General features: G+C 37.2%; 2 protein-coding genes across 3 annotated transcripts in view; both read right to left on the reverse strand.

Moving 5' to 3' along the window:
• Positions 1-1,306: 1,306 nt before the first annotated feature.
• On the reverse strand, positions 1,307-5,075 carry eloca (elongin C paralog a). 2 transcript variants are annotated; one of them, XM_068343717.1, is made up of 5 exons: positions 5,055-5,075; positions 4,050-4,197; positions 3,054-3,081; positions 2,679-2,822; positions 1,307-2,361 (listed from the first exon to the last, which is right to left on the reverse strand). In XM_068343717.1, the coding sequence occupies exons 3-5, from the start codon at positions 3,055-3,057 to the stop codon at positions 2,171-2,173; spliced, it is 339 nt and encodes a 112-aa protein (XP_068199818.1). In that variant the 5' UTR covers positions 3,058-3,081; positions 4,050-4,197; positions 5,055-5,075; the 3' UTR covers positions 1,307-2,170. The 2 variants fall into 2 exon arrangements, with proteins under 2 accessions (XP_068199818.1, XP_068199817.1); XM_068343716.1 differs by lacking the exons at positions 4,050-4,197; positions 5,055-5,075 and adding an exon at positions 3,566-3,692 and having other exon boundaries at positions 1,313-2,361.
• Positions 5,076-10,923: 5,848 nt separating this feature from the next.
• jph1a (junctophilin 1a) overlaps positions 10,924-16,726 on the reverse strand; it is a 32,867-nt gene continuing 27,064 nt past the window's right edge. Inside the window, exons 5-7 of the mRNA XM_068343714.1 lie at positions 13,930-14,657; positions 13,572-13,668; positions 10,924-13,394 (exon numbers count right to left, since the gene is read on the reverse strand). Coding sequence (XP_068199815.1) covers positions 13,588-13,668; positions 13,930-14,657 — 809 coding nt within the window. The 3' untranslated portion in view covers positions 10,924-13,394; positions 13,572-13,587. The remainder of the gene's footprint in view (positions 13,395-13,571; positions 13,669-13,929; positions 14,658-16,726) is intronic.

Here is a 16,726-nt window from a genome sequence, read left to right on the forward strand (position 1 = left end):
TGTCAATTATTGTTAATTATGACGATAATCGTTTTGCTATTCAAACGTGGAAAATTAATGAATTCTAATTGTATTACAGTATTAAAAATACCTAACACCTGATTAATTTTTAATTTAATTCATGTTTACAAATAGATTATGCCTTTAAATGACATCTTCTAATAGGCCTAAGGAATTTTGAAAGCACCCGTTGTTCGGCCAAATTTAAAAAAGAATTTGACATCTATATGGATGAAGGTATTGGTGGCAAAACAAGGTTTGGACAGGCTTCTCTGATTTTTAGAGTCTGACAATTATCCAACTTACCTCAGTCAAAATCACAACAGACATGATGAAGATGTTTTGAGGTTCCTGGAGCCTATTGAAAGCCTGGTTAGATGAGAATGCACCAGCAGTGAACAGTATCATGTCAAATTTATGGTGTTTTTGTATTTGGTGTTGTTGGTGTCTTGTCCTTTGATGTTGAACAATGATTTGTTTGAAGTTAAACGGGAACAAACTGCAGGTTATTTTCACATGACACAAATCATCAAGGTTGGCACGGTGGCGCAGTGGGTAGCGCTGTCGCCGCACAAGGCGGTTCCGGGTTCCTGTCCCGCTCTGTGCGGAGTTTGCATGTTCTCCCTGCGTGTGCGTGGGTTCTGTCCACGTTCTCCCACCTCCAAAAACATGCGCTTCAGGTTAATTGGCCGTTCCAAATTGCCAGTGGCGTGTAAGCGTGCATGGTTGCGTGTAAGCGTCGTGCCCGGAGTTCCCTACGCCTCAGGCCCTCAATCATCTGGGATAGGCTCCAGCTCCCCGTAACCCACAACAGCTAATAATTTTATATAAATACTGTACAATTATGTAGGGGTGGCAGTAGCTCAGCCCACAAAAAATTTTGGAGTGTGCACTGGCAGTGGAAGGTGCTATTTCACCTCTCCAGCACTGCCCTTGAGCAAGGCACCATCCCTTTTATAAGTTGCTCATTGGGGCGCCCCACAAGGGAGCTGTACAACACTGAACACATACCCTGCAGACCCCTGTGTGTGTGTACTACATAGGCAAGATTATATATATATATATATATATATATATATATATATATATATATATATATATATATAAAATATAAAAATACATATATATATATATCTTGCCTAACTCACTTCATTTAACTTGCATTATCTGATTATGCCTCCAAACATTTGGTCGAGAAAAATGCTTTCCCTCCGAGTCAAGTGAAAAATGACAGGCTTTCTGATGACTGAGACACAGAACAATTTAAAAAAGTTTAGTGGATTAAAACAATCTCTTCACCCTGACTATAAAGATTAACCAACACAATAGAGTAACATGTAACTATATTGACAATGTATCATTTGTGATTCACGACATATACTGCATTTTAAAAATATTCAGATTTAATATCAATTTGGTCGTGCCATTTCTATTATCACTATAGACAATACAAAAAACACTCCTATAGTACCATAGGTAGGTGCTTTCCTCAGCAACATCCAACACATACCCCCTAATTTTTGAAAAACATATTGACATTCTCACACTGCAGTTCTATTTCAGAAAGAATGTAGAACACAAACATATTTGTAAGATATACTTTTGAATGGTACTCTTGTTTCAGACATTATAGTCCAAAGACTCAGTATAACACATCTATAATGGTAATCACCCCATTTTCCAAACATCCATATTTTTGATGTATAAAGAATAACTACAGTAAGGCCAACTTTCCTCTGTGCTAAACCAATCATGTCCTACTCTGAATTAAATATTTTAGTGGAAACTCTCAAATTCCAAATGCTATTTAGGGACTTTCAATGTTTTACTTGAGTGGATAAAAGTACATAGTTACAAGTTTATTAAATGTGATATAAAAAGTTAGTCATAAGTAAGTGGCAACTGGCAAACAAAACTCTCACCAAACAAGTCTTTATTGAGCTGGAGAGGTGAGTAAAGGTCTATGGAGTGAAAGGAACATTTGTCTTATCTGGGGCAAGTGATACAACTATGGTATCAATTTATTACATTAAAATGAAATCCTTTAATATTAATAAAATTATGACAGAGGCAGGTGCATACGTTTTTCATATGATGCAAATGGAAAGAGTTTAAATATTCAAAAACAAAACTTAAAAGTGTTTTAAGCTGTTACATGATCTCCATAATTTTAACAATCCAGAAAGTTTGCCGCCATGAGCAGTTCCAGTGCAATCTCCGGAGCAATAGGGAATTCAGGGATTTCTGTAGAGCTGTTGGTGTAGCGGACCTTGTAGGTGAAGTACATGCAAACCTTGGACAGAACATGGGATGGAATCTCCCTGAAGTTCACTTCATTGGTTTCATTCTCAGCAAACTGACCTGTAGTTGAAATGTTACAGTGTGAGTCAGGAAAAGAGATAATCATTTTAGACAAACATTACTGAGCTCTAGCTAATTGGCTGCACATAGGAAACATAGCGCCAGCTGGACAGAGAGAAATTAATTGACTGAATTAAATAAATAAAATCTTAGTTATCATTTCAAACAATAGCCAGCTAAATCTCATGACAATTAAGCAGTATATATGTAGACATTTTCCTGCATAAAAATATTTACTTAACTCATCCTCTATATATAGAGTATGTCATACACACACACACACACACACACTTTGGCTTATTTGCCTGGCACCTTACCTGGTCCACTTAACATAGCTTTAATAGTGCCAGACGTCAAGGCGTGTTCTCTTTTCACAATAAATTCATGCCCATCTGATGAGATCAACTTCACGTACATGGCATCAGGCCCTTCACAGCCACCATAGGTTCTCTCTTCTCCATCTGGTATGCAAGACAAGCACGTTTACAACAAATGTGTGAATAACACACATTACACAAATTGCAATGGCGTCAGTGATTACAAAACAGGATTTGCCGATAAAGGAACCAAGAAATGACACCTGTGCCACGGCACATAAATGATTTGCTATGTGAAGAGATATGTTATGAAATGAAACAGAATTATAGATTTCTGGTGAAGTACAAAATAGATCATGTAGATCAGTTACTCACCCATTTTGCTCCGGTATCTCTGTTAATCCTATAAGGGAACATAGTTTAAAAATAAAATCCCACGAATTTATACACGAAGTCACATTTATTATAGCTGTGCAGCTTTAAGCAGCAAATATAAGTCGGCATTGAGGTTTGGCTAAACCGGGCCTTATCGTTTCAGCTACTTCCAAGCAACTCGGCGTGTCACGTTAGCCAAATCCTGAAAAGGGCTAAGCTAATGTGCGAAAGGGCAACGTACCCGATGTTTGTACAAATATATTATACTACAACCGTAGTACGCAATAACTAAGTTTACAGTCGGATAATTGGTCACCCATTTTCCCCATATCCAAAATGTTTTGCGTTCGCAACATCAGTTAGCCGGTGCTGGATACAAAGCTAACTCACTGCCAAGTGAACAATATTCCGTTTGATAGAGTACTTAGTAATTTAATTTACTACGGTGAATTTAGATTGAAGAGTTCAAGAGTCACTGATACCAATAATAAATAGAAAACACTCTCTCTTACCACGCTATTGCGGAATGTGTATTGGAGACTCCGGTTAGTATTAGCTATGTGGCTTCTGATACTCGGAACTGATTTACAAGCACACCGGTACGCGATGAATGTCTTCCGCAGAATCCATTCGCGAAAAAAAGGTTCCCTTTCTGTCAGTTGCACCAATGGGTACGGTCTTGGAATACAGTAGTATATCAGACGTCTCTTGCTCAACTCAGTTGTTTGTTGTGGTAACGTTATAACCCGTTGTTGCTGTCGTTGTTGTTTATTTTAAGTTCATTTACAATCACAACACGTTCACAAAAAACATTTAGCAAGGATTTAATTCTGGACAAGGGACATTTCCGCCTCAGTGATTCAGTATGATTTAATGTATGTCAGGGTTTCTGGATAATTTGTTTAAACAACAGTGGGGAATTAGTATATGTATTTTTAAAATTCTTAAGAGCTGTGATGGCGAGTAAAATTTGCACTGGATTAAAGCGTGGTTTACCTGACAAAATGAGATGAAATTTCACTATAAATACTGTAGGAGGCGCCTGTGTTTCGGATATCGTCCCGAACTGTCTTCACTGGCAGTGATCAGCCAGAGCAGGTGCTGATTTGACATGAGACATTTTGTGGAACCGTGAGCATGTATTCTAGAAAGAATGAGAGAGAGGGCATGCACATTGCATTATCATACAGTGCACAAAACTTGTTGTATATTTCATTTCATTTTCTGTTGCAGGCTAATAAAATATGCATATTGGAATTCTGAATAGTGTTTTAACCAGACAGGGCTATCTAAAACTCCTACATTTGAATATTTTTCATTTAATGAATCAACAACCCACAGTTCAAACTCGCAGTGTCTGTTCTAAGGGATAAAGTGGAGTCTACCATAGATCAAAGACAGTTTATAAGTGGCACATAAGCTAATGCAGTCACGGTCAGGTTTGGAATACGACTTAGTCCTGATCCTGACTACACTTCTCGCATGCTGGGAAAGTGATGACCGTTGAAATCTGAGGCTTGCAAATGGATACAGTTATCTGATATGTGACATTATAGAGCGGCAGATTACTGAGCATGCCTGTAAATTTTGCCATTTGACCCAGACATTAGGTAAGACAGTAAGGAATTTTAACATGCTTATTCCTGATTTTTCTGTTTGTTTAATTGCAGATGTTAGTGATGTATGAAAAGCTCTTTCCTAGACTCATTTGTTTTGTTCATTTAATTAGCTGTGCTACCTGCAGAGATAACATCTGAACCTGGTGTTTGTCATGCAGTAATGCAAGGCATAGCTCGCCTCTCATCTCATGTTCCAGAAAGTTCTAGTAGCCTTCTGCCTATTTACTACATGTTGCTGTTTGACAGACAGACAGACAGACAGACAGACGCACGCACTCACGCACGCACGCACGCACGCACGCACGCACGCACGCACACACACACACACACACACACACACACACAACTGCACTCCAACACACAACCAAAAACAATCACTGACCTTCCAGTCCCCCATTATGCTATTAGTGCTTATAAGATCAGAGCAGGAGGGTGGCGGCAGATGCTTTGATGTCTCTCTGATACAACCCACCCCTCTGCAGCTGCTCTCAGGTCTATTTTGGGGAGGCTGCTGTGGGCCCTCTGAACAGAGCTTCCTTAACACACACACACACACACACACACACACACACACACACACACACACACACACACACACACACACACACACACACACACACACACACACACACACACACACACACACACACACACACACACTATAGTACATTTAAACCATATATGTCTGTCAGGTTATTCTGGAAATGGTTGAAATGAAATGTAACTCTAACCTGTACTTAACTTTAGAGACGGTGCACTGACTAAGTGTGTGACATCTTTGCTAGTGAAAAGTGCCATGTACAGCATGCTTAAAGCTACACAGGCTTTCAAAAGTGCAGATGTGTGGTGCTTACATATTTCATATGCTGGTCGAAAATATCACTATTATCCCATGTATTGTGAAATATCAACACATGGGATAAATTATTAACTGTAGAATAGCTCAGTTGAAGAGGCCTTAACTGAAATCAGGTCAGAATTTTCTTCTCTGATAAGGGGGAAAGGGTTGTCACAATGAATTTAAGGGTACTGCACCATTGCTTGCAGCGAGTTACAATTCTCATTTCGCTCCTAATTTCAGAAACGTTTGCTGGAGAGAGCCATCATCAACACATGACATGTCACAACTTTAATGTCTCATTGGTGAAAGGTCAAATGATTATATAGAACTGGGTCAATAAAAGACTTTTTTTTTCAATATTCTTAAAAATATACTAACAATAATATTGTGTTAAAGAGCTTTGATTGGTTTTTTATTTTGTTTTGTTTTTGTTTCTTTTTCAATTTGCTCATCACCAAAAATAAAATCTGTGATGGTTTTGAGATGTTATGTTATACAAGAACATACAATTCTATGTTTATTGAGTGATTTCAAGGTATATATCATTATTTCAATATTAAGTTTGTAATTAAAATTATGATTAAGATTACAGTATATTATCATTTTCAAGACTATATTATATTATAATTTCGAAATTATATATTATTATATATAATTGTCATTGCGTTACAACTTAAACCTTGAGCCGAATATGAGTCTTGGACAAAGACATCAGTATAATCATTGGTAATCATTATATTTTTCAGGAGGTTTATTTCATGCTCATGGTTGACTTGCTGTCAGAAATGAACTCAAATTGACTCCATCTGTGCTAAATACTAATATAATGTAATATACGTACATATAATATAATATAGTATAATAAAATATAATATAGCATAATATAATATAATATAATATAATATAATATAATATAATATAATATAATATAATATAATATAATATAATATAATATAATATAATATAATATAATACAATACAATACAATACAATATAATATAATATAATATAATATAATATGATATAATGTAATTTAATATAATACAATTTAATATAATATAATAAAATAAAGGTATTCTTAAGTGATTCCATTATGTACCCGAAATTGGTGTTGGACTATCTTAATCCTTTTTTCTTTGATAAAAACATATACAGGCCGAGGAGCTCTTTACTAAATAGAAATATAATTCTTGAAGAAAGGATTTTTTATATATTTTAGAAATTTTTTTTTATATTTAATTATAGTTTTATATCTATGATTAAAAGCCTACATTGGTTTTTACACAATATAATAATATAGTAACAAGCAAATAATGATACACCGGACAAATATCATCTCCTCAAATCATAAAATTATTTTATTTTTATTCCCGTTTTACACATTTCTTTTCCACCTCCACCCCGCATGAGAAACAGTGGTATAGTGGTATAACAGATAAGTGGATGTGACAGTCATTTACTTTGAAAAGCCTGAGGCAAACGCACTCTATTGAGGCCTTACTTGTTTGACCTATAATGACTCACCCATCACATTTCTATGATAAAGCCTTCATCATAACTCACATGTCAAATAAACAGGACACAAAAATCTTGCACTTAAATGTCATACAATTGAATTGTGTTTCTTTTATAATCGTCAAGTCCTACCCCTCTAAAAACAGCATGTGGGAACATTAATGTATTACAAAAAAAGAAAGTGATACATATTTAAATAATAAGACAGCAGTAATAGTTTACTTTAGATGACAGAGTGATTGGTTTATGATTTCGTAACTGAGGTTTGTTTGTGTAAATATAACAGATGAAGTGATGCTAAGCTAAGCTAGCTATGCAAGGCATGGAAAGGGGATCTGCTTAATACTGATGTCTTAGCAACAGTTTTTAAAAACTCTGGCCTTTGATATCCTCTCACTGCTTACAAGCCTTAATCCAATTTTAGAAGCATAACCAAGTCGCTTTTTAGACAGAACGTGGAGGCTCCCACTCAGAGAAAGAAGTTTAATCTACGTATGAGAAGAAGTTACTTTCATAATTGCAAGTATCATTTTTTAAAGTCAGTCCTTCCAGACAGAGAGCAAATAAATAAACATGTAATTATGATTAACTAATATGAAACAGATGTAGAACAAGCTGAAGGAATCCTGTGACGACCCAGCCTATTCAGTGGTGATAAACAATATAAAAATAATACTGTTCATCATAAACAGAATGTAACTATTAGTGGGTTAGTGTACTATGGTGATTTAGGAGCTCACAAATGACTACAACCCCTCAGTAAAGCATCCATATCTAGTGTATAAACAGTTAATGACGGCTTATTAACACAGTAAACTTGTGACGTTTTTCAGGAACTTCTAACTTGGATCTTATCCTTTTTTATATATTTCATGAAATACAACTTAAAAATATCATACAGTACTTAAATTCTGTGGTTGTAAAATCTCATTCGTTACTAATTCGTTAGTAACGAATGCTGTGTCAAGACAGAGGACCATAAGTGTACTGACTGACTGACTGAATAACTAAATAATAAATAAATAAATAAATAAATAAACAAACAAATAAATAAATAAATAAATAAATAAATAAATAAATAAATAAATAAATAAAACCACTAACCTACAAAAAAGTTGGAAATTTCTTTAATTTCAAAGTTTTGATTTTATTCTTAATCTTTGGACTGTATTCATGACATTCAGAAGTTAATATCATACGAAGACCCACTTCCATCATACTTTCTTGAGCATTAGATTATGTTACTTTGTGATAGTTGGTGCATCACTGACACAGTACTTCACAAATAAAAGTCTTTCAGATGGTGAGCTAGAGTACGAATGGCACATATGTGAAAACCAACAAACAAAAAATTTAGCAAGCAAAATTAGCCAGAATACTTATTAACCTTGTGATGAGTACCTAAAGTGATAGTGGTAAGTAAACACTCTTTCACATGTTAACCTAAACTACCGTTTCGGATCATAACTCACCATACAGATCCTCATGGGTTCTCCTGCATGCTTGGAAAAAGATGCTAAGAAGAACGGGCCTCAGTTGCTTGTAATCTGCAGACCTTCCACTAGATGCCACTAAATGTTATAAACCAGACTTTTTAAAATCCCCAAATAAAAAAAACCCTATGATTTAAAGTAATAACATTTTACTGTGCAGTATGTTTCTGATATGATGCTGTCTAATCATTTCCATGACACTTATCACTTATACTTTATAATCCATGTTTAAATTTGACCCATTCTTCCTCACAGTCATCTTTGGTAACCTTGGAATTGAGAAAAGATTGTAAGCTGTTGGTAAATTCATCAGATGGTCGGTGGGAAGCTTTGAACAACAACAGCAAAGTGCTGTGTGACCAAATTGAAATACATTTCAAATGCTTGCCAGCCTCGTGTTGGCATGTGTCATTGCGTCGTTGACTAGTTCTGTAGCAGTGACTTCATGGCAAATCTGTTCCCTGCTTAGTTTGCTTCATACAAGAAAGATTAGAACTGCAGCACAATTTGACAGGAGAAAGATGAAAATAGGAAAAGGTGGTGAGAAAAAGAGAAATACAGGAGTATCCATTGTCAGAACTGTCTGGACCAAATTATCTTCACACCTTAATGCCACGTCTGTAATTCTCACCACTCAGTGCCTGAATAGGTATGAGATGGATATTCCGGATGGATATTCTCTGGACTTAAATGGCCAAGTGACAGACAGAAATGACTTCACAGTCCAATAATAAGAGACATCATATATTAAGAATACTGTAGTCAGTCTTTTCAGCATATACAATAAACCGTCAAGTGAACTAAAAACTTGAAAGAAAGGAAACAGCTATTGAAATCTTGATAACATGGATTGTCTCAATTTAATTTTAGACTATTTTCTCCACTTGTATTCTGATCTTATCTTTTGCAATGTGCCCACTCTGAATCTTGAATCATCTCAAAAAATTAATATTTGAACCTTGTGAAGATCTAGTCCAAGAATGTAACAATACTGGTGGAGAACATTGTCCAGTCCCTGATTATTGCAGATTCTTCACCGTGTGCAGAATCATATCTGTCATTTTAATTCTTTAAAGAGCCTTGATTTAGGTAGGATATACTTATAAGGGTTTGGTTTATATTTGTCCAGAACTGCTTGAGCAATCAAATATTTTCCAACATGTTGCACCTCATCAGAATAGTAACAGAGTTATTCTACAGTATATTATAACTGACAAGTTAAGCTTCACATAAGAGATTTGAGTGCCAATTTGATAATCGTTCAAAAAGCTTTCGCAGTTACTAATTGTCATACAATAAAATTATATTTTCTCCTGCATGGCAAAGCAAGCTCAAATAACGGAGAACTTTACACACTTTATCATAAACAAATAGAAAGTTAGTGAGTTCAGAGATTAAATCTACTGCTAACCTCAGAAAACCTCAATTTACACTTTGCATCACAGTGTCTGATGGCATCAGGGCACAGGCATGACACAAGTGGCACAAGTGCATGACATGGCATTCGCAAATACCAGGCAGGTGCCACTGTTGGTGTAACACTATACTAATCCAAGGTTGATCAGCAGTGGAAACAGTACAACTGACCCCAGACAAACTAAGGCGCTTGCCTCTGCTCGCGCCCCTAATGTGGGATCCTGACAAAAATACTTTGATTTCATGCCTAGTCTTTTCCCTCAGGATCTCATTATGTGAAGGTCACCACGAGGTCACCATTGCTGAAGCCACAGATGAGATGACAAACCTTGGAGATACAAAGAGGCGAACATCAGCCAGGAATTTAACACATTCTTAAAGGACAAGTAGTCATCGTATCATCTATCCAGATCCATCAATAGATCCCACGACAGTGTATTTACTTAAATCCGGTTAATGTTTGGTGAAAATGCTGTACTGTATTATTTGTATTGTATTTTACTGTACATTACACTGCCAATAAATAACTAATACAGATTCAGAGCAAAATTATATAGATTTTGCACAACTGTGAGAGGTCAAAGAAGACAGTCGGATAAAAACAGAGACAATCTTCCATAATAGAATTATATCTTTGTTAATATATACATGAACTACTGATGATTGCTAATTCCAGTTAGTAGGAATAAGTTTCCCAGGGCCAAGGAATTGGGAATCTAATTTTTGGCACCAGGAAAATCCAAGTCTTACCAAATGATGTCACCATAGTGACGTCACCATGGAGTGAGCTATGACCTGCATGCAATGCTACAATTGATTGTTGTTATAGGCGTTTGTTTCCACATATCCTGTTAACTATTTTCCAAATGCTTAGGTCTAAGTGACAGTAGTGTTGGTGCGTGTTCGCAAGGTGCTTCCCAACACATCAAATCACAACACTCACAACTATGTGCAAAATTAGTTTGCTGCTTATTTGGGACAAAATATGAATTATAGTAGAATGTAATTTAATGAGGCAGAACATTTTATTGTTTTACACATAATCATCTCAAAGACTTTGCACAAATCAGTGGGACAGCATGAACCTAGAGATATCAAAAATCTCTTTCAGTTCCTCGGTATAACCGAAAATGTTTAAACAAGAAAATCTGCCCTTCATATCCCCACATGGTAGATACAGTACATCCAATTAGAAATAAAGTAGTTTTTTTCCACGGTCAGTCATCGTATGTGCATTACATTACCAATTACAAACAAGGTATAATCATTGTCAAAATACAGGTGTGCAAATTGTTAGAAAAATACCAACTCATACCAGATTCTGGATTGTGCTCTGTAAAAATCCTTACAAATAGCATATAATCTATACATAAATGACTCCAACATGCAACGTTGCTTTCAAAAATATCCCATAAACAGGCTGCTCTGTTAAACCCTCTGAAACTCAAGTCTTCATGTTTGTGTGAAGAGAGTTAAAGCAAGAAAAAGAGGGTGTGGCAAAGAAAGGGGGAAAACTGTTATTTTATGCATAACATTTGTAATATAAAAATGTTTTTCAATTACTTTGTTTCTTGGTCTGTGTTTACAGTATATTTAATACATTGTATTATTTAGTTTCCAGTAGTTATGTGATCAGTTTGCAAACATCTAATGGGCTAAAGCATTCATTGTCACGATATATTCAAGTCGAACTTCAAAACTGAACTACAGCAACAAAAATAAAAAGCCATATTGAAGCCCTTTTCATGATGCCCAATGCCCACAAACACATGTACAATGTACAATGAATACATAATCAATCTTGGTAGTGATGACAGTAAATGTCAATCATATAAATAACTTCTTCTTTTTTTAAAAATCAAATACACTCATGCTATGCCTCCAAAAAAGGTAACAAAATGCAATGATGAGGCACGGTAAAAGCATGATTCAGGTGATGACAACAGTCAAAGTATCTCCCACAGGACAAAGTTAAGACAAGGACGGCATCTTTTTCCTCTCTTCTTCCTTCCTCATCTTTTTCTGAGGTAAACAGTAGTACTGTTAAAGACATTTAAAGGAGTCTCTCCTTCTCCCTTTTGCCACGTTCCCCATGGCCTCGACCTGAATAAATCCAGCTTCCACTTTCTACAAGACTGTCTTTGATCCAGTCTCAAAAATTTCAAAACACTACTGGGCCTACAGAAGCAGCTGAGAGTTGCGACTGTGCTTTTTACGCTGAAAGAGTTAAAGCAAGGACCAGAATGAAGGAATAAAAGCAAAATGGTTTAGCCATGTACATGAAAACCAATTTCCCTCTGACTTAAAAAAATAACATAAGACGTTTTTATTTCACTCTCACATGAGCTAGGTAGCCTTTAAAGTGTGAACCTCATTAACGAACACAACAGCGCTCGTTGCTTAGCACCCTCTTTATTTAATGAGAACCAGTCCTTTCAAATGGAAGTTAGGATTTTTTGATGGTACAACCCCCCTTTTTTTTGGCAAAATATACCATAAGCTTTATATTTTAAAAAATATTGCACTGTGACATGAATGTGTAATTTCAAATTACAAATCAATTTTTAGAAATGAGTACAATTTCAAAATGAAAGGGAAAACAATTTGATATACCCTTTTTGAGAAGAGAAAAATATTCCTTTTCATTTGCAAATTGCAAATGCAAATTAACCAATATTGATAGAACAATGAAAAAAGTATGATATAACAGAAATTTAAAAAAAAAAAAAAGTTAACTCTGTACCATGCATGAGGAGTTTGTCAAAGCAGTGTAACCTGTATTACAATGGATAGAACTTGAAAAATGTGATGTTATGATAGGGATAAACACAATAAGACCAGCTAGTGTTGGTGCTAGCACTGACTGCTGGCAACCACCGTGTCCAGTTTGCTGTTACAAGATTGGTGTGAACCCCAGAAAAAGTTCCGAACACCCGAGCATGCTCCCACTGTGACTACCCCCACCTTCCCGCCCCGGACACTGGGCTCACATCTCCCCATCAAAACGTCAGATGGCAAAATAGAAAGGCAGCTGTTTGCTCCCATCATCTAAAAGTGCATCTCCACACTCATCCAGCAAAGTCCTTCAGTCCACCACTATCTCTGCCAAGGCAGAGGGAGTGGGCTACAGAGACCAGTGCTTGGATCAGCACACGTGTGGGTTCCAATTACTTCTTGTTTTTTCAGACAGTGTATGTTTGATTGCATTTTTAAACTTTTTTTTTTATCTCACTAGACACAACATTTCACCTCAGCTTTCAGAGAAGCCAAAGGTGCGCTAATTCACAGGGCTGGCCGTAAAGAGGGCCCATGACAGGTTTGTGGTACGGATGCCTTCTTCCTGCTTCTCTTCGGTGTCACGTTGATTCCTAAACACCAATGACCGCCCCAGTTCTCACTGGCGCCTTTTCCATTTTTCAAGGCCGGCGACGCAACTGCACTGGTTGCTATGGTTTCACTGCAACATAAAATAGTTATTTTAGGGATTTAATAGCTTGCTTGTAATACGTTAGATACACATTGCACTGCACAAGACAAACAACATGGACATAAAGGCAATACTGGAATTTAAAATACTTAAATACATTAATGATTAATTACTGATAAAGAATAAATGTGTCTAATTAATCATTACCTGAGAAACAGCCTCATCATGTCAGAAAATGGACAAATATAATTGCAAGGCCGATATTCAACAGCATTACCATAGCAACAAGAATAGAGTTGGGACCCTGTAAAAGATGACATTATGATGAATATATTAGACATAGTTACAAAAATAACTTTCAAAGAATCATTTGAACAAAGAGAAGTAGGCAGACTTGAATTCGATCTACTTCTTGGATAATGTTTACACCCTTTCTGACCAAAGTCAGGGAAGAAAATTATCTCCACTCCATAGCCTGAATTGTAGATATGAAGCTATAGTTAGCATCCAGTTAGCATAGCTTAAAATAAGTATTTTTCCTTTCAAAATACTTTCTGTTACTTACTGTCTCTTCTACACTTTCTACAATCTCCATACTAGCTTTCTTTGTGTCTGCAAGGCTCTTTGGCTTAAGGGAATCCTGCTTCCTGAGTTTCTGGTCGCTCTTGCCATCCCGTATGGAAGCTGGCTTTGGAGTAGGGGTGCTAAAGGATTTAACAGGTTGAGGGGGCATTCGTGCAAGAGCCAGGGCACTAGGTTCTTCATCAGGATCTTCTTCAGGCTCTGGTGGCGGGGGTGCCTTTGTTGGGGTCTTGACATAGTAACTGTGGTACTCGCTATGGAGCTCGCCATTGACTGGAATAGCTGGAGGCTGTTGTGGGGGAGAGGATGCTGATGTGGTCTGCTGAATTTTAGAAGGTTTAGAGGGAGCGTCTGCCAGCACATGAGAAGATTTAGGGCCATCGGTGATGGCGGGCCTCTCCTCTTTACTCAGCTTCCTGTGAGACCGCTCATCTTTGTTCTTACTTGGCTTCTCTTCTTTACTTGTTTTGCGGAAAGGTTTTTCCTCTTTGCTGGTTTTGCGGCTGGTGCTGTTGGCGAGCTGACCTTTTTTCTTGCTAGAGTGTGGTGAGGGGGGAGGTGTGGTTGCAGGGCTGGTCGCAGGGGAGTGGGGAGGCGTGGTGCCCTTGCGGTAAAAATGGGGTGAATCTCTTGGCGACCTGTCTTTCTTTTCTACAGGGACCTCTTTAATCTCCACAGGCTCCTTGAACTGTTGCTTTACATAGTCAGGTCCTGCAGAGATGAGAGAGGCAATAGATAATAACAGTAAATAACTGAGATGTATAACAAGTACACCTGCATCACCTCAGCTTCTCCTCTCATGTAACCTCATTACATTCAAGTCAGAGAGAACAGACTTCATCTTTATTAGTTTGTTTTGGTTGCAACACTGAAACACTTTAAAAATATTTCTCATGTTAAGAATTGTAAAAAAAAAATTCTCATTAGATGTGTATTGCAGATGACAAGCACGTTTATATCCAGGCTTAAAGCTAATTTATCAGCTGTAGCTGGTTCATTTAATTTAGCATTAAGGAACCAACCAATCAGAACATGGCGCTCGTAACAGAAACAGATTACAAAAACCTCTAAATCTATGCAACCCCTAAATCTGTAACAAATTATTCTGACCTACTTTCAGGGTCAGGGTAAGTTGCAGAATGTCGTAGTCTCTGAATTCACAATTTTACCCTGATCTACTTTAATAGGTCAGGATAAATTAAAGTAGATATACAGTAGGTAGATCAAAACACTAGCTTTGATCTATGGTCTTACTCACTCTGGCTTTCTCCCTCGTCGTTCTATCTTATCCGGTTCCTGAGTGTACAAAAGTTGAAATTTGATCTTAACCTAGTTTTCTCAGGGTCAAGGTCATCATCTCATTTTCATCCCCTCTGCTGCCTGAATAATTTGCTTTTTGTTTCATCTTTCTGTCTGCAACAGTTGCGAAGATATTTGGTGGACTACTGGACGGTCGGACGGACAAACGAACGAACACATAAACACTGACAGTTACAATACATCCCCCTTTGCGGGATGTGATGATCACTGATGTTTTCATGAATTTACTCTTTAGAGGTAAAGCAAGCCTACAAAGCATTATTTGAAATTAGTTAGACGCTGCTCAGTGATGATGCAAGAGACTCAACCAAACCCTAAAACCCCTCATTTTCTGATTTCTGACCCATTCAATGTCCAAGATGCTTGAACTTCTTCTTCACCTGTCGGCTTTTATCTACCAGGGGTCGCCACAGTGAATCAGTTGCCTCCATCTAACCCTGTCTTTTGCATCCTCTTATCTCACACCAACTACTTTCATGTCCTCTTTCACTACATCTATAAACCTCCTCTTTGGTCTTCCTCTAGGCCTCCTGCCTGGCAGTTCAAAACTCAGCAACCTTCTACCAATATATTCACTATCTCTCCTCTGGACATGTCCAAACCATCTCAGTCTGGCCTCTCTGACTTTATCTCCAAAACCTCTAACATGTGCTGTCCCTCTGATGTACTCATTCATGATCCTGTCCATCCTGGTCACTCCCAGAGAGAACCTCAGCATCTTCATCTCTGCTACCTCCAGCTCTGTCTCCTGTCTTTTCCTCAGTGACATTGTCTCTAGACCAAACAACATTGCTGGTCTCTCCACAGTTTTGTACACCTTTCCCTTCACTTTAGCTGAAACTCTTCTATCACGCATCATCCAAAATTAATTTTCCATCCAGCCCATCCACTGGGATCTTGATTTAAATCAGAAGAGGCTGTTGTGAAGAGCAGGTTTGGAGGAGGAGCTGAAGGATCAGGAAGGAGGAGGAGCTAGAGGCTGGACAATTTATAAATTGGTTAGAGACTAGGTGTGTGTCCTTTACATTTACCATGCAGATCGCCATACCACACCTGACAGAAATGTTTGTCTGCGTTATCATATGAGTTCCCTTTGTATCAATTTTTTAATGGTTTTTTTAGCTGATATCTTTAGGTTGTTTGATAGACATATGCCTTGTGTTGTTGTTCGGTTGTATAGAGATATTTGTGTTACACCTTTCATGTATGCTTATCCTTAGTTTCTGTTCTGTTTAGACAAAAAAAAGAACTTCATTGCTGCCTATTGATTCATCTGCTACCCCCAAAGCAATAATAAATTACTACAGAAGGAACCTTGAGTGTTTCCATGTGCCTGACTGCACTGCCATAGTGTTCGTCAAAGTCCCTGCAATCAGCCCACCTGCATCATCTCTGTACACAAGTATTTTATGTGGTCCTTCGAGCCGGATCCGACAAATACTTTGGATGAAACACCAAGA

The sequence above is a fragment of the Antennarius striatus genome, chromosome 20 (genome assembly GCF_040054535.1).
Source record: "Antennarius striatus isolate MH-2024 chromosome 20, ASM4005453v1, whole genome shotgun sequence".
Classification (NCBI taxonomy): domain Eukaryota; kingdom Metazoa; phylum Chordata; class Actinopteri; order Lophiiformes; family Antennariidae; genus Antennarius; species Antennarius striatus.